General features: G+C 42.2%; 1 protein-coding gene across 2 annotated transcripts; it reads left to right on the top strand.

The window, feature by feature from the left end:
• The first annotated feature begins 926 nt into the window (after positions 1 to 926).
• Positions 927 to 13088, top strand: SUV39H2 (SUV39H2 histone lysine methyltransferase). Of its 2 annotated transcripts, XM_045031133.1 has the most exons (6): positions 927 to 991; positions 2366 to 2511; positions 3666 to 4337; positions 6746 to 6892; positions 9285 to 9414; positions 10929 to 13088. In XM_045031133.1, exons 1-6 carry the CDS (start codon positions 973 to 975, stop codon positions 11033 to 11035), a joined length of 1221 nt encoding a protein of 406 aa, XP_044887068.1. In that variant the 5' UTR covers positions 927 to 972; the 3' UTR covers positions 11036 to 13088. The 2 variants fall into 2 exon arrangements, with proteins under 2 accessions (XP_044887068.1, XP_044887075.1); XM_045031140.1 differs by lacking the exon at positions 2366 to 2511.
• The last annotated feature ends 5541 nt before the right edge of the window (positions 13089 to 18629 follow it).

Below are 18629 nucleotides of genomic sequence, written 5' to 3' on the forward strand. Positions count from 1 at the left end.
TGGGGACTTCGGGGAAAAGGCGGGAAGAGGCGGGGCAAGGGCAGAGCCTCACGGAGGGGGTGGAGTGGGGGGCGGGGCCGAGGGCAGGTGTCAGTAATACGCCCCCTTGGGCCAAGGTACTAGTCCTCATGTGGCCCGCTGGTCCTATGAGTTTGAGACCCCGGATCCGGAGCACAGACACAAGCCACCCAGAAACACGCGGCCCTGGAGAGCATTTCCAGGCAAGAGGCGACCCGCCAGGGCCGCCTGCCACGTGTCGGCAAGGCTCCAGGTCTCCAGACCGCTCTGCCGCCGGCTCGGACTGCAGAGTAACCAGGGCAGCCGCGGGCCGTTGTTGTTCGGGGCACGTCCGTTTACAGGGAGCCGCCGCCGCCGCGGGGCTGCGGCGAAGATGCCGGGGTGGGTGGCAGCGTTTCGATGCAGGCGGGGGCGGCCTGGACGTGAGCGGGGCCGAGCTCCCTCCCGCAGTTCCCACGGAAGCCCCGCCCAGGAACACGCCCTCCCGGCGGGCAGTCCCAGAGGCGCGGGGGGCCCGTTGCTGACGCGGGGCTGGACTCGAGACCAAAGGCAGCGCGGGAGGCAAATTCTCCTAACGGCTCACAGCACCTTTCAGCGCTAGTCTCGGTTAGCTCGAGGGGCACGAGACCCCAGTCCGCGCTTAGAGGGGCTTTTACCTCAGCTGAGCGCTGAAGGGTGGGTGCGCGCGCGCGCGCGCGCGTGGGAGCGACGCCGGCCGGCTTGCAGGGCGCGCGCGCGCGGATGTGTGGGGGTCTCTCGCCGCGACGGGCAGCCTGGGCGAGGGAGGGTCGCGAGCCCCCCCCGGCGTTCTCTGCCCACGCGCGGGGCGGGGTCGGGGGTGCAGCGTTTGGGACCCGCGGAAGGGCGGGGCCATCCCGGCGTGGGCGGAGCCTGCAGCTGGCGCCCTCCCCGGCGGCCCCAGTTCCGCAGGGTTTGAATGCAGCCCCCTGCAAGATGGCGGGCAGGCGAGGAGGTGAGGGGCCGGCTGGGGATGCCCCCTTCCTGGGTCAGCGGGGATGGGGGTGAGGAGCTTCCCCCCCAGCACCCCTCGGGGTCCGTGTGGCCTCCGCCCCCGCACACCCCGAGACCTAAGGCAGGGCCCCGCGGGCTGGGGAACCTGCGGGGGGCACTGTGGGGTGCTCGTTGGCGGCGGCGTGCAGTGCCGGGCAGGGGGGACATTGTGAGGGGTGCCTGGAGGCGGGGCGGCAGCGTGCGGTGTTGGGGGGAGGGGTGGGGGTGCTGGGGGGGATAGTGTGTGGTGCCCAGGGGGAGGGCGGGGGGGCAGTGTGGGGGGCTTGGGGGACAGTGTGGGGGGCCTGAGTGACGGCGGCGTGCAGTCCCGGGGGAGGGGCCTGTGGGAGGGCTGGGGGGCACTGTCCGGTGCTAGGGAAAGCTGGGGGTGGTATCACTGCCCTTTGCCTGCGGGAGGCTTTTGGCGGGAGAGGTCGCCGCATGAAGTTAGAAATAGTCATGGCCTCCCCCAGACTGGGTAACCTCCAATGCCTCTCCCACTCCTCTCCTTTCCAACAGTGATGTGCTAATTGCAGTTCTGGTTGTGACACAAGTGAATAATCCCCTGCTAACGCAGAGGAAGGAATTCAGCTGCTGTCAAATACTCTTACTAAAACAGGGAAAAAAAGCTGTTGCTTTGGGCTCCAGACTTTGACTTGCTATAAACTTTGGACGATCCCTCCTAATAGAGTTCTGAACTGTTGCAATTATTGTTCCATAGTCGGCATCCTTACATCTTTGCAACAGTCACAGTGTCTGTAAATTGTAACCCTCCTCTGATTTCTTGTCAATTGGGCAAAATTTAGATGTTTCTGGAAGAGGATTTGCCTCTGTCTCATCCTGATCACCATGGTTGCATAGCAAGTACAAGAGTGTTAATTCTACTTGACTAACTGCAGATACTTAGCAGTCTTGTAAAAGAGAGTGAAGGGTTTCTACATAACTGCAGTCAAAAGCATGAACTTCTGCTAGGGTACCTTAAGGTCAGGGTAACTATTTATTTGTGTTTTGTTTCAAAACTGGTAACTATACGGAGAATCTTTTCCTATGAAGAATTAGTATGTCCTAGGTAGGTTGTTTTTTTTTAATCATTACATGAATGCACATAGTATCATGCACAGAGCTGAGGTTCAGGCAGAGAACTATTACAGACTTGCTTTGGAGTAGCATTGGTTCTGTCTGCCTGTGCTACATTTATAGTTCTATAAATATATTGTGGACAATTCTTACAAATTACAATCTGGGGGCTCGGGAGCAGACTAAAAATCAAGTGCTTAATTTTTTTCAACTCAGCTGAGATATTAAATTAGTAAAGAATCCTATTTTCTTATTGTAGCTTGGTATGTGCCTTGTCTAGCTTCACTTGAGACCATCCAGGAATTATGTAGGAAGGAAAATCTCACATGTAAATCCCTTGGAATCACCAACAGGAATCTAAAGAGTTATGAGGTGGAATATTTATGTGACTACAAGGTAGAAGAGGTAAGATAAATGTCTAGTCTTACAGAACAGTTTGATCAATATTTCAGTTTGAAATTTGGAAGTGAGAGGCAGTGTTTTTCCTTAAGGTTTGAAGTGCTAGGCTAGCAGAGGGCTCTTGTTAAGCTACTGCTGACATTGAAGAAAATATTTCAGAATGTTGAAGCCTAAAAAAAATGTTCTTTAGTTCTGACTCTCTAAGGAAGGAAGGTTCCGCTGAAATAATGGAAATGTTAATAATAGAGCACAAAATGTCTGATCCTTGTATAACAGTGCTAAAGGAAATCTTACTGTGCTTAAATAACAGCGCAGTATGTATTATTATGATGCTTCTCTTCTCCCTTGTTTGCAGTTAAAAGAACACTTCTTCCTCTATACTACTGCAGTCTGTTCCTTGAACAGTTAAGGCCACGTGCTACAACTGGATCCATTGCCAGACCCCAGTTATGTGCCGTGTGTGTGCAGAAGCCGACCAGTGTGTGTCTGGTTTAAGGATTTGGCCTTATTGTGCTATTCCCTTTGAAAAGAAACCTCCCTTTGAAATAATTACATTTTACAATACATATTCTTCTTAGTAGTAAATATAGTTTTAAGAAGTGTTTTGACTATTCATCCTCTAGGATGACTCAAGTAACTATTACCAGTAGTACTGTTAGAGGTTTTTTGGTAAGTTTTGATTTTCTTTTTGTTCTGTGTAGGGTGTTACTTTATTCTCTTTATAAAAGTTAGTATATCTGACCTTAACTGTGGCTGTGCTAACAAACTAACCCATGCTGGTATAATTTGTTTTGGATCATTCTATCCAGCTGTACAGTTATCTGTGTCCTTACAAGTGGTGCACAAAGTACATACCCAGTTACCTTGCAGTTGAAATGCTTGATTCTCTACTGTTGGGACCAGATGGCTGTGAATTTAACTATGTAGTGTTATGCCTCAATCATGAGGGTGTTAAGGATGTTAGTTTGACCACCTCTCAGTTTATGCATTTTTGCCACCTCCTTAATGACAATCACTCCTCTGTTTAATTTTATTTAATATGGATGTGATACCAAAGCAGTTGTATCATTGAACAACCACACTTTATTTTGAAGGTATTTTTTGATTAACTGTTGTTGGAAATGTTCTGGCTAAATCTGTATCTATTTCTCTATTTCAAGGGCACAGAGTACTTCCTTGTGAAATGGAAAGGATGGCCAGAATCCTCAAATACCTGGGTACCTTTGAAAAATCTTAAATGCCCATTGCTCCTTCAGTACTTCCATAGTGACAAGAATGAATATTTATCTCAGCTAAAGAGAGGCAAAGCAGTAATATTGAAAAACCATATTAAAGCTTTGAACCCTGTAGTAGCACAGTACATAGTAAAGAAGGCTAAACAAAGAATAGCTCTACAGAGATGGAAGGAAGAACTCAACCGGAAAAAGAACCATAAAGGAATGATTCTTGTAGAAAACACTGTGGATCTTGAGGGCCCTCCTTTAGACTTTTACTACATTAATGAATATAAACCTGCTCCAGGAATAAATGTAATGAATGGAATCACAACCGGCTGTGAATGCTCTGATTGCCCTGCTGAGAAGTGTTGTCCAGAAGAGGCTGGATTTTTCTTGGCTTACAATAAGCACAAGCAGTTAAAAATCCAACCAGGCTTGCCTATCTATGAATGCAACTCATACTGTAGATGTGGTCCTGAATGCCCTAACAGGATAGTACAGAAAGGCACACCATATTCTCTTTGCATCTTCAGAACTAACAATGGACGTGGCTGGGGAGTAAAAACCCTCCAGAAAATTAAAACAAAGAGATTTGTGATGGAGTATGTTGGAGAGGTATGTATTTATCTCAGAGATGAATTATTTGGAATAAAAGAGTTAAATGTTAGAAGAACACTTCTTAAAAATAAAAATTCTTTCCTTTTCAACACTTTTTGATTGTTACATAACAGATAAATATGCACTTGGTGTTAATGAAGTACACTGAAGACATCTCATTTGAAAGTCAAATTACCTTTATATTGTATGACCCAGGGTGTTTTCTGCACCAAAGTAATGCAAAGGGGCTGAAGTGCAAAAGAGATTCTTGGCATTGTTTTTTTATATTGTAACTTTTAGAACCAGGTCTTGTCTCTTCTTTCACAATTTTTTTTTTTTTAAATTAGGCCCTTCTTTACTATCTTGTCAGTCAAATTCCTTGTCAGTATCCTGATCATCTCCCATCTTGACTACTATGGCCTTCTCTTCTAAGGTTTTCTTAATACTGATCTCATCCCAGGCCAAATTATTGCAAACATTATTTTTTATCACTTGTCATGCTGATCATGTCAGCCCTTGTATTTCACCATGTCTAAACTTGGAAAATAGGTTGTGCTTTAAAACGTATTGGTCAATACCAGTTAACACGTTGTTAAAATGATTTGCCCTGTCTGCACTAGGTGCAAAATTATCTAACATGTCTTAAAACTGTGTTTTTCTAGTCTAGACATGGCCCTTGAGTCACACACTGCGACTGTGAACCAGTGAAGTATCAAGTTAAACTTGTCCTTGCTTTCAGGGCTCCTACATGATCCAATTTCTGCTTACATCTCTTCCCCGTAATCTGTGGTCCACCACTGATGCCGGCATCAGTATTGTATTTGTCCCCTTGCACAACAATTTCTTTATCTTCTTCCATGTGCTGCTTCTATGTTTACCTTCCTCAAACTATCCAATTCCCATTCAGATCCTTCCTAAAAACTCACTTAGAATGTACAGGAGATCAGTTTCTCAACATAGAATTACTCCTGTGTGATGTTAATGAGGACACTTTTGGGGGGCAGGAAGGCGGGGGAGGTGTGTGGAGAGAGGCAGGACTTTAAGTGAAGGTGGTGATTAGTTGTTTGTGTCCTTCCCTTGCCTCCTTCCTCCTACCCCTCCTCTGGCTGTATGTGATTATACTTTGTTGTTCAGAGTGTAAAACTGAGTGGAAATCTCCCAAATCCAGGTTTCCTATCTCAGGGCTATCTTGAGGGGATTGTTGTAATGTTCACTATTTTTCTTTGTTATTACCAGAAAAAGATTTTGTTTTGCTAACTCTGCCAGTAAAGTATATATTTAAAGTAGAAGACTGGGGATAAACTTGCATAATCTGCAGCCTCAAGCAGAAGCCCTCTTTCCGACAGTTTCTGCATGTCTCCATTGTGTTAATGTGTGCTGGCCATCCCTGACTAATGATAAGCTATACCAGTAAAAGTTCAGTTTTGCTTGTATAATTTTGTCTACGCTAGGGGCTTCTGCCAGCACGGCTGTCAGTCAGGGATCACAACTCTTCACACCTTTGACCAACATAGTTGTGCTGGCAAAAGTCTGTAGTGTAGATATAGCTATTAGCCTAGTCCTGCAAAGTCATCCATTTGCAAAAAAAAGTCACATTGAAATCAGTGGGACTTTATTGTGGGCATTACGGTCTGCATAGGTAAATTATATTACAGAATTAGCGCCATACAGAGTAACTCAGCAGGGAGTGGGGAGAAAAGGAAAGTTTTGAGAGTAGCTAAAGTTACAAGTGTAACCTAATATATTGATTCTCTCATACTCTGAGGGAAGTGTATGGGGGGAAGGGGGCATGGCTGGTTCCACCTTCCCTGAACCTTTTGTGGTTCTGCTTGAAGTGAATAATTCTGTACAGGTCTGCTGGAAAAATAATATGGAGGTTTTATGTAGTAAATATAAACTCTTTAGGAGAAATGATAAGGCACTGTAGATAAGGTAGGCTGTAGTTGTCTAATGACCACATCCTCCTTTAGGGAGCCTGTGATTTAAAGTTTATTTAAAATGTAGATATGAGGATTACTTATAGAGGAGTTCAGAAAAGTTGGGGGCAAAGATAAATAACTAGTAGCCTAATTATTATAGAGCAGGTCTTTTATATTCAAGTTTTTATTCTACACACAATGGGAACATAACTTTGTCTGTAAATACATATCCAGGGAAACTGTCCAATATTATATTGTTTGAGGAGAAAATACCATCACTATCTATTAATAGGGCATTAGTGACTTTAGAAACAATCAGTAGTCAATTTAAATAGTTATGTTTAAGTGTTCCTTATTCCTTACAGATACACAGCAACCTTCTTACTTCCTTTAAAGACAAGTCTTCCTACTTCTGTTCAAGAACATGTAAAAGTTTTTTCTAACTTCTCTGTGGTTTTGTTTCAGTTCAGTAACAGTTAATAATATGATGCAGGTTTCTTTTTTTAGGTGATCACAAGTGAGGAAGCAGAGAGACGAGGTCAACTGTATGACAACCAAGGAAATACATACTTGTTTGACCTGGACTATGACTCGGATGAATATACAGTGGATGCAGCTCGATATGGAAATGTGTCCCATTTTGTGAATCACAGCGTAAGGGCTTTTTTTGTGTGTTGGAGAACTGTCCTGTTTGCCCCAAGAATGCCTTCTCCTTTTGTAAATATCTTGATATCAAACACATAACTTTAGTGGAATTACTTGTTTCATACCCACCTCTTTCTTCCCCTCCAAAGAGACTGTCTTGAGAGTGGATTAATGCTCTTATGGCAGCACAGTCACATAAACTTGAAATCTTTGAGGAAAAATTGAAGTCACTTTGTCTCATGATGTTTTAAAAGTCTAAATTAAAATAATAAATTTTATGAAACAGCAAATGTGAGGGATCCTAAAAAGGACAGAGTGCACGAAAGTGAAAGGAGCCTCAAATATTCCCACATGCCCCACAATCGTAATTTTTATTAATGATTTCTTCTTGTATGTCTAGAAAGATGCCTTTCTTGCAGCATCCAACATAACAAATGATCAGTTAAATAGGATGGAAGAAATACTGATACATACCTTATTTGGAGCAAAATTAAATGTGAAAGAATATAAAGTAGCTTAGATTTAAGACATAATGTTTGAAAAGACATAATTATTCTTTAGTTTTCACAAACATTGGGAGTGCAAGGTTGTTGTTTTTTATTAACAGGATCACTCCACAAGACATCACTTTAAATAGCAATTTTATTTTACCTGTTGAAGTAAAACTAAAAGAGTTTTCACAGTTCCTTACTCTTTCATGTTCAGAATTACCTAAGAGGAAGGTGTCAGTTTCTGAATTTTTGTTAAAATGTAAAATAACATCTGTGGTCCTGATCCTGCAATCTGATTTATGTGGATGGACCTCTGAGCTCAAGTAGAGATCCACTGACCTCATTGGAACTCAGCCTAAGGATAAGGGTTTGCCTAAGTAGATCAGGTAGCAGAGTTGGGATCATAATCTATTTCCAGCGTATTCAATACTTGTTTCCAGACACCCAAAACAAATTTTTCTCTTCAGATAATTGAATACCAACAGTATAGGAAATAATGGCATAATTTAACCCTTGTCTGCTGATTAATATTATATGAACTATCAACCTCTGTGAAATACAGGAAGAGGAGGAGAGCATCAGAATGTACTTTTGTTTCAATTGTAAGTAATGGAGAGAAGGAATTTTCCTGCCTTTTCCATAGCATGTCTCTCCCCTACAGTTTTCCTCCTTTCCTCAGCACCATTTGTAAACTCATTGGGGAACTTGAAATTGTGTTTTGTTTTTTTTTAAATAGTTTAAGTAAAACTGAAAGGACCTAACACAGAAGACTTACTTGAACCCAGGCCCTCCTGTGCATGGAGTTACACAATTTTTTAGTTTAAGAAATTACTATTACTTTTTTATTTGAAGTAACTTACTACAGCAGTTCATCTGTTTCCTTTTTATTGTGTGAATGAATTGTTGATCCTACACCTACTTTTGTGAAGGTGAGTTGGGGAGGAGGAAGGGATGTGCTTCTAGATGTTGCTGAATGCTCTGCACTTTTGAAAATCGGGCTGCTGTATTTAGATGTCTAAATATGAATTTTGGAGGCTGACTTCAGGCACACATTTTTTTGAAAATACGTGACTAAGTATTCTGTCCAAAGGCAAGACATGGGTAGAATTTTCAGAAACGCCTAGCTGACTTAGGAGCGAGTCCCATTTACTTTTGAAAATTGTATCTATAGTTAGCAGCACACTTCCCTAATTAATGCTCTGGCTTTTTTCATGGGCTGTTAGATAACTACAGAGGCCAAACCGGTATGAATTAGAAAACAGAACTCCCACCCACTTCACCAGGATAATATTTCTGCCCTTGGGAGAAAAGTTGAGGTCTAATTTAAGTACAGTTAGTAGGTGTGGCTTGAAAAAGTCACTCTCCCACCTTTTCATCTTTTAGTAATTCTTGTTTAACTTTAAATTGCCTTTTTTGAAATTGTTTTGATTCACCCACTCAGTTCTTTTGATTCATTCCACCCTACTCAGTTGCAATCACTTTCAAGCTGTAACTTTTTTTTTTAAATAGGTTGTTACAGTTTTAATGTGCTATATCTGAAGAGCTCTGTATAGCTCAAAAGTTTGTCTTTTTCCACAAACAGAAGTTGGCTCAATAAAAGAGATTCTCTCTCACCATGTCTGTGTACTATACCCACATAGCCATGGTGTCAATACTGTTGCTTAACAGGGCCCTGCTTTCATTTAATAGCGATGTTTCAACAGATGTGATTTTTGCCAATGTAAGTCAACAGAATTACAAGTAACTCCACTGAAACGGAGAGGAGACTCAGCCCCTAAATTGTTATAGTGTCATTTTCTTCTCACTAGTAGCACATAATACGTTTTAATTGCCATTCCCTACACTGTCTATGGTTCTATTTTGATAGCAAATGTACACCTGAATTACAAAACTATAACTTTGCTTTGCAGTGTGATCCAAATCTTCAGGTCTTCAATGTTTTCATTGATAACCTTGATCTACGGCTTCCTCGGATAGCACTGTTTTCTACAAGAACCATCAAGGCTGGAGAAGAGCTCACCTTTGATTATCAGATGAAAGGTATGTAGAGTGTAAATCTTTGTGTGCAGGATAGATGGTACTAGCTGGTTTTGTTGCAGCCTGATCAATTTTCAGCATGGGTTTGCTGAAATCAAAGTGTTTGGTCTCTCCAAAGAGAGGAAGTTACTCTCTTCTCTGTTTTTCCCATTTTGTTATGCCAACACCTCCTTCCAGCTAAGAGGGCTGGATGGAGCTCCCACTTAATCCAGTCAATAATCTGTGCAGGACAGGTTTAAAGAATGATGCACAGCACCCCTATGCATATAACAATATATTAAGTGAAGTGGATTAGAGCCCTGCATGGGACTATTTTTTTAATCCAAACCAAAAAGAAAAGGTTGGTTTATATATAGGGAGAGCTGGGTGGCTGGAGAGTGGTGGCTGCTGGCTGGGAGCCCAGCTCTGAAGGCAGAGCTGCCGCCAGCAGCAGCGCAGAAGTAAGGATGGCGTGGTGTGGTATTGCCACCCTTACTCCTGTGCTGCTGTCTTCAGAGCTGGGCACCTGGCCAGCAGCCGCTGCTCTCTGGCCACCCAGCTTTGAAGGCAGTGCAGGGGTAAGGATGGCAATACTGTGACTCGTCCCCTACAATAAACTTGCAGCTCCCCCTCTCCCACTACACCCTTTTGGGTCAGGACCCCCAGTTTGAAAAACGCTGTTCTTCCCTGTGAAATCTGTACAGTACAGGGTAAAAGTATAGAAAAAAACAGATTTCATTGAGGGAGACCAGATTTCAGTCTGTGATGTGTTTTTCATGGCCATGAATTTGGTAGGACCCTAGTTAGGCATTTGATATACTGAGACCATTGTCTATTTTAATGAGAGAATATTGGTCAGGACTTCCTCTTGCTTCCTTGTCTGTCTGTCTAGATCCACCCGTTGTCTTATTGTACTTTAGATTTCAAGCTCTTTGAGCAGGGACCGCCACCTTAGTCTGTGTTTATACAGCACCTAGCATAATGGGGTCCTCATCCTTGACAAGCTCAGAGCTGATCCACGATAATCTGTACAATAAGATTCCAGGATTGTCACTTTGAAACCTAAAATGTCTGTGGAGTCAGTGTGAAGCAATGAAAACAGGAACAAGCATGACTGAGAACTCTTTATTTAGAATGTCACCAGGTTCAGTCATCACTGGAATTCATGGTCTGTTACTGTTCAACTTTTAAATTCTCAGCCATTTAGACTTCATGAATTTCACCCATGCAACAGCATGAGCTTTCAGCTACTAGTAAATAATAATTGTGGGTAACAATTCTTCAGACTTATACTAATGCTTAACTTTGCGCGCACACAAATAGTCACATTCAATTCAGTGGGACTTACTCTCGTGTGAAGCTAAATATGTGCATAGGTCTTTATTGAATTGGGGTCTTGAATTGTAAACTTTTTTTTTGGAGGGCAGAGACTACCTTCTTCTTTCTTGCACAGTTCCAAGCACAATAGCAATGTTTAACAAATAATATCCATTTCCAACAACCATCAATTCTGTTTCTGTATATTCGTATGTGTTTAGGTTCTCTAGATGTGACTTCAGACTCTGATGCTGTCAGCCCAACGAGAAAGAGGATCAGAACTGTGTGCAAGTGTGGAGCTGTGTGTTGCAGAGGGTATCTCAACTGAATTCTCAATAGCCAAAGTTGCACATAAATTATTTCATTTTGGGTCTTTTAAAATATATTTTAAGACTGCCATTCTAGTTCACTTATACTTATGAACTGGAGTATTTTTACATATGAGTGAATCAGTATAATGAAAACAAAACATTACATTTGTATTTGAAAATGTCATTAGCCAAAGAGAAAGATCTGATATTCCAACTGCTCTTAAGTATGAAAACTGGCTATGTGGATTATTGGAATTATTTGCACACTGTGGATTAGGAGCTGATGGAGGTGCATGTTAATGTGACATCAAAGTTGAATATTCAAGTGTGTATTTATGATTCCAATCCTGTGAAGAGCTGATTTCAATATGAGGATGTTCCACATCTTGTGCTCTAGGAAATGAAAATCCAATACCATTGATGTACTAGAAATCACAGCTGACTTATCATTTTTCTTAAAAGGGTTTCAAGAAGTAGCAGTAAAATTTGGGGCCCCATCCTCTATTGGGATCTACCGCCATTTAAATTCTGCATAACTACACTTCATAGAGTACACTTAAGAAATAGTTTTTGTTTTTTGTTCTGTTTTGTTTTTTGAAGTATCCATGGAACTTCACACAAGGAGACTGATCAGTGTTAGCAGATGCTGGATACAAGATTGGGTAGTCATCACTGAAACAAATCATTGGTGACGGTTTGGAAAGCGATAGACAGGAATTGAGTTAAAAAAAAATAGCCAATATTTCTTTCATGAACCTAGTGCATTGATACTCAGTTATATGGCATAGACATAAAAGTATCCCAGCAATGTAATTGTATCAACAGCTGTCTTATATTATGTTACAAACTTTTACATGTTGTGAATTTTTTCTACCTAGTGGTGGACTTTAAACACATTAATGCCATTTTTTTCCCTGTTGTAATAACATAACTTCAGTGAAGTTACAGAAAGGGTGATTTTGCCCATTTACTGTAGTCAGTAGTAAGACGTTCTTTGAATCTTGAATGTAAAAGGCTGAAAAACTTACTGTTCAGCTTCTTGAATATTTGTTTTTTCTGTTAATCTTCAAAAATTTCAGATGTTTATTGAAAATGTGGTGATGTATGCTAAATTTCTCTTGACTTCAGAGAAGCACCCAACAGCAATTAAGTTAGTTGTAGACTATGGGTGGAACCACAAAGTAACTGATTGTACTCCAGGGACAAAAGTTAAATTCTTATTTTCTCATTGATTGTAAACATTGCATATTTCTTGGAAGTGATGTACAGAATCTTTAAGGGGATCGGGCATAACTGTTGCTCATCAAATAGACATTTGCTGTATGTCATGAAGTCAGCTACTTACTTTTATAAGGTACAGTGCTGTTGGCTCAGGTGGTTGAGGTCAAGTGTTCAGCCTGTGATTATCTACTTGGTTTGTTAAAAATATGCCTTAAATTTCATGTTTGTTGAAGGACAATATGATCATTTTGTTAATTTAAAAGCACAAATGTACTTGAACTGCAGAACTGGCTCTGTGTAGGGATAGTGAAATTTTGTACACCAAGGCTTATCCAATTTGTGATTGGGCATACACACTGGGGGCTATTAGCAATGCACAAAGCTATGTATCTGCTTGTAAACTGACGAGTTTTTAATTTTAAAGTAGATGATTTATATTGTTTCATGAATGGCACACTAATTGCGTAGGTTTTAAACACATCTAACATTGCGATGCTACCTGGAATCCATTCTTGGATGAAACTGCTGTATCTAGTCATTTTTAAAGGTATTCTTGTTATCGGATAGAATTAGTCATGTGTCTCCCACATAAGTATTTTATAAATCTTAAGGGAATCTTAAATGCCCTTTTTTTAAAAAAATAATTGTTTGAGCCAAATTAATTCCTCTTCCATTTACATATTGCCCCAGCAAATGGGGTTGTGTGCACCCATGTAATCCTTCATTTCATTTAAGAACATAAGAACGGCCGTACTGGGTCAGACCAAAGGTCCATCTAGCCCAGTATCCTGTCTACCAACAGTGGCCAATGCCAGGTGCCCCAGAGGGAGTGAACCTAACAGGTAATGATCAAGTGATCTCTCTCCTGCCATCCATCTCCACCCTCTGACAAACAGAGCCGAGGGACACCATTCCTTACCCTATTCTGGCTAATAGCCATTAATGAACTTAACCTCCATGAATTTATCCAGTTCTCTTTTAAACCCTGTTATAGTCCTAGCCTTCACAACCTCCTCAGGTAAGGAGTTCCACAAGTTGATTTTGTGCTATGTGAAGAACTTCCTTTTATTTATTTTAAACCTGCTGCCCATTTCATTTGGTGAGCCCTAGTTCTTGCATTATGGGAATAAGTAAATAACTTTTCCTTATCTACTTTCTCCACATCACTCATGATTTTATATACCTCTATCATATTCCCCCCCCTTAGTCTCTTCTTTTCCAAGCTGTAAAGTCCTAGCCTCTTTAATCTTTCCTCATATGGGACCCTCTCCAAACCCCTAATCATTTTAGTTGTCCTTCTCTGAACCTTTTCTAGTGCCAGTATATCTTTTTTGAGATGAGACCACATCTGTATGCAGTATTCAAGATGTGGGTGTACCATCGATTTATATAAGGGCAATAATATATTTTCCGTCTTATTCTCTCTTCCCTTTTTTATGATTCCTAACATCCTGTTTGCTTTTTTGACCGCCTCTGCACACTGCATGGATGTCTTCAGAGAACTATCCACGATGACTCCAAGATCTTTTTCCTGATTCGTTGTAGCTAAATTGGCCCTCATCACATTGGGGTTATTTTTTCCAATGTGCATTACTTTACATTTCTCCACATTAAATTTAATTTGCCATTTTGTTGCCCGGTCACTTAGTTTTGTGAGATCTTTTTGAAGTTTCCTTGCCCCTGTCCAATCTGTTCCCCAGGCTCTCTCTCTCTACAAGACATGAAAGGCCTCAGATACCTTGGTTGGCTGCTCTGCTCCTTCCTCTTTAGCCCTGCTCATGGGTATCCTTAACAAAATACATGGATCGGCAATTACAGAGATCTACATTTTAAGTAGATAAAGGTCTGCCAGCTGTCAAAACCTGAATTTAGATCCTGTATTTTTACAAGTCAGTGTGTATAGCACGAGCTGCTCTACTCTAGGGGCTGTGTTACCTCTCCTGCAGGCCACAGACAGGACTCTGGATTCAAATCTTGGCAGGTAACAGGAAAGTATTAAAGTCTACTGCTGTATCCTGTTACTTATTTAGGACCTCAAACCATGTTTTGTGTTTACCTATTTACAGTGCATTTCAATTTGCCTTGTGTTAATGGGACATCAAGTTGTTTTTAAATGTGACATTGAAAAAGCTGTTTTTCAGTTTCTTAGCAAGCCTAGGCCAACCTTGCTTTAGCCTTTTCTGCTTTTTTGTAGGCATTACCATGGTTACCACTACAGCTGTGTGAATAGCACTTGGGTACGGGTAACCTATTAACTATCTTCTGGCTGGTTTTGAGGTAGCAAAACTAAAAATGGTGCAGCATCCTCACCAAGCAAAAGCTATTGTGTATTTATTTAAGTTGTCAGTATGCCAACTCTTTGTGTATTGGGGCTGTGTACTTGTTTATAACCTCAGGAACATTACTTTTTCATAAGATGTGTAATAGCAGTTAGTTTCCTATAGTTTTTTGGTAAAATAAATTAAATTTAGTTTTTTCTTTTGTTGTTGGCAGTGTATAACTACCATTCCTGCTGTAGGTCTTAAATGTTGTTCATGTAATCGCTCACACAGCACTTGCCAGCAGCTCAGAAAGTCCTGCTGAATTACTTTTGCAAGTCTGAGTGGCATCATTTTACCAGCATTGTCTGTATTAGAAATGTGCAGCAGTTTCTGTGAATATATTCATAGCCCTATACAGTCTGATAGTGAATTTACTGTTCTATCTTCCCTCTCCAGAAACTTGGCAGTTGCCTCTGATTAAATAATTGGTAACACTTCTGCATGTTTAGAGAATGACGTGGGCTTAGTGAGCTCAAGGATTTTAATGCTGTACACTAGTAACTACAACTGCACACAAAGTCTGGGTGTGGGGAGAGATTCTCTACTTGTCAGATTTATTTGAGCTCCCTCTCTTGAAAGGGACACCAGGCTGGTGTAAGGGGATCTAAATACTGAATCCAAAGATGCTTTAAGCCTCCAGAGTTTGAATGGAGCCTAGGCCCTGGCCCTGACTTGAAGTCTCCATGTATGTTCTCAGCATGCCAATCATCAGTCTAGCACAAGGGTGGGTAAACTTTTTGACCTGAGGGCTGCATCAGGTTTCAGAAATTGTATGGAAGGCCTGTTAGGGGAGCCCCTGCCCCCCCAGCCAGGTGGGGCCCAGCCCCTGCCTCCTACCCTCGCCCAGAACCCCTGCCCCATCCAACCCCTCCTCTCATTCCTGGCTACCCCCAACTGCCCCATCTACCCCCCCCCTTCCTAGTTACCCCCCCCATAGCCCCTGTACCCATTCAACCCCCTGATTCCCTACCCTCTGATTACCCTGCCCTCTATCCAACCCCACCTGCTCCCTGCCCCCTTTACTGCACTACCTGGAGCACCAGTGGCTGGTAGTGCTACAGCCACATCACCCAGCTGGAGCCAGCCAAGCCACTGTGCAGCACAGAACGCCAGGCCAGGCTCTGCAGCTGCACTGCCTGGCCACCCAGAACATTGTGCCAGTGGCATGGCATGCTGAGGCTGCAGGGGAGGGGCTAGAGGGTTAGCTGCTCAGGGGCCAGGCAGGAGGGTCCCAGGGGCTGGATGAGGCATGTGGGCCAGGTGGGGAAGTTTGCCCAGGGCCCTGCGAGCCCTGGCGGCAGTCCGGATTTTGGCAGCATTTTGGCAGTGGGGGGCCCTTCAGTGCTGCCGAAGACGCGGAGTGACTGAAGGGTCCCGGCTGCCAAAATGCCGCCGACCCGGACCACCGCTGGGTGCGTACAAGTGCTGCAGCTTCCTCCTCTTTGCCCCAGGCCCCCTAAATCCTCTGGGCAGCCCTGCCTCTGGTCTAGCACCACCCAGGAGAGTTGAGACCCACTCCCAGAACACCACCTAGGTGAGGGCTCTGGGTTTTCAATTTCTCTTCAGGGGCACACTAGCTGTAACAGCCCAGCAATCTGGACAGGATTCTAAAACACCCTTGCTCTTTACTTAAAAGCATGAGAAACAGGTAAGAAAAAATAAAGGAATTATTTCCCTTCCTTACTCCTGTAACATGCTTTAGGGCTCGGTAACCAGAATTCTTCTACAGCAAGATGGGTCAGTCTCTTTCTCCAGGGCTGCAAACTTTGAGCTCAGTTGATCCCATAGCTAAACCAGGCCCCCCCTAAAAAAATGCTTATCTTCTCCTGCCCAAAACTTCATATCCCAAGAGTGCTTTTTTCGCTCCAGCAGTACCCTACAGCATCACTTGCTCAAACTGCTTTCCTTACACGTGTCCACTGAGGCATTCAAAAATACAGCATTTTGTAATAGCTTTAGAATGAACACACCTTCTCTCCCCCCCCCCCCCCACACACACACACAGAGTCCCCTGCTCATCACACTCCTATAGCCAACAGGTATGATTTGAGATGAAAAGAGACAGGAACTACCTCTGATAGAACTCTTCCAGTGAAACCATGTTTACAAGCCTACCTTCCCTGAAACTTAGTTCTATTTGTTTTAGCCGAGAGCTAGAGAGCTAGGGAGCTAGAATTTTAGCAAACCTTTCCAACAACTTACTATGTACAGCAGAAGGGATAGGACACCCTAGAATAGATAAGTTTGCAGGTGTGCCTAAATTAGGCTTAGTCAACTTTTTCTGAAACTTTAATTTTTTTTCAGTGAGTTGTAAGTTATTTCTTAAAATCCATGTTCTTGTGCATAAGTGATCTGTTTCCCCATCTGTGGATTAGTCAGTCCTACTTCATATTCAAAGTTATGTTACTCCAGGAGGGTGCAGGAGCTTAGTATTACACTCCTCTATGCTATGGCTGAGGCCTGTGGCACACAGTCTTAGGGATTCTATTTCTCTCCTCCCTCAAAATATTAACACCTCATAAATTGAATGACTCCTGTCCATTTAAGAAGAACAGCTCAGTTGCTTGAGCTAACACAAATTCAAGTAGGGAAGCTTTTTTTTAAGTCTAAAACCAGTATGTAGTAGAATCAAAAAAGTGCTACAGCAGCTCCCTAGCTTAGAGCAGAGGGTACATGGCTAGATGCTAGCATATTCTGCTTTAAGAGTAAAGAAATAACAAACATAGGGGTCATTTCAAGTGTTACTTACATACCCACTTAAGGTCCACAGTGAAGGTCTCTCAGATCTTTGTTATTTAGATCATTCACTGGAGCGAGCTCCATATTACAAAAGAAAAACAAAACCACTACCACCCCAACACCTTGGAAGACTGCTAGCGTGCCAGTATTCAAAGATGAGTAGGATAACACAGGTATACAGGCTTGACATGAATCCAGGACAAATTAGAAAAGCTGATTCAGGATTCATTTGGTAAAGAATTAAAAGGACAGGAATACAGTTGCCACCATTTTATGGAAAACAGATTTTGCCAAACAAACCTAGAAACTGGAGCCGGTGTGGAATAGAGGCACATGTTAGTTGAGAGCTGGAGAAAATGTGTTACAGTGAGAGAATTAGAGTCCAATTTGTTTGGCTTATCAAAAAGAAAGGAAGACTTAAATTTTAAGTAACTGCACAGGGAGAAAACAGCAGGTACTAAAGAGCTCTTAAATCTACCAGAAAAAGGCATAACAAGAACCAATGGCTGGAAGCCAAAGTCAGATTTAAATTAGACAAAATTTTTAAACAGCGTAAGGGTCATTAACCACTGGAAGACAACCAAATGGAGGATTCTCTGTCTCTTGGAATCTTCAGCTCAGGACTGGATGCCTTTCTGGAAGATGTGCTTTAGCCATACACAAATTATTAGGCTCCATACAGGGGTAACTCTGTGAAGTTTACAGACTTGTGACATACAGGAGGTTAAAATAGATGATCTATTAATTGTCCCTTCTAGTCTAACTCTAGGGAGTGTGACAATTCACAGGAATTGGTTATGTCAAGACTTGATCCCAGCACTATGGTGATTATACATTGCAATTCACTTAGGGACAGCTTCAAGTTTACCTTTTCTAAACAACATACACGCAAGCAGACATGTACCAGGAACCAAATGGAAGAATAAGATAAACTGAGATTGTGTGGAAACAGAAGTTTAAACAGACAACATTAGGAAATATTTTTGGGCGAGTAATGTTTAAATCACTAGACATAGTTTGGAACCGTTCTTTTCTCGAAAGCTGAGCTGTGTAGGACTAATGACAAGAGGGGGTGATGTTTACAGTTGGTTTGCAACATCTCACTTAAATTGTTCTTTACAGCCAAAAATCTGCCTTTTGACCTTAACAACAGTTCCTGGGTAGGCCCAAGCCATTTGCTATACAACTAATTTTAAAGGTCTTTTGAAAATTAAGCAAATCCAGTACATTTCTAAGACTACAGTCTTCTTTCTTAGTCTGGTGACTAGAGAGTAACAAGTGTACTTTGCTCTCTGAAAGAATTATTTGCCTGCGTTAAATATATGCAGAG

Source organism: Mauremys mutica, chromosome 1 (genome assembly GCF_020497125.1).
Source record: "Mauremys mutica isolate MM-2020 ecotype Southern chromosome 1, ASM2049712v1, whole genome shotgun sequence".
NCBI lineage: Eukaryota > Metazoa > Chordata > Testudines > Geoemydidae > Mauremys > Mauremys mutica.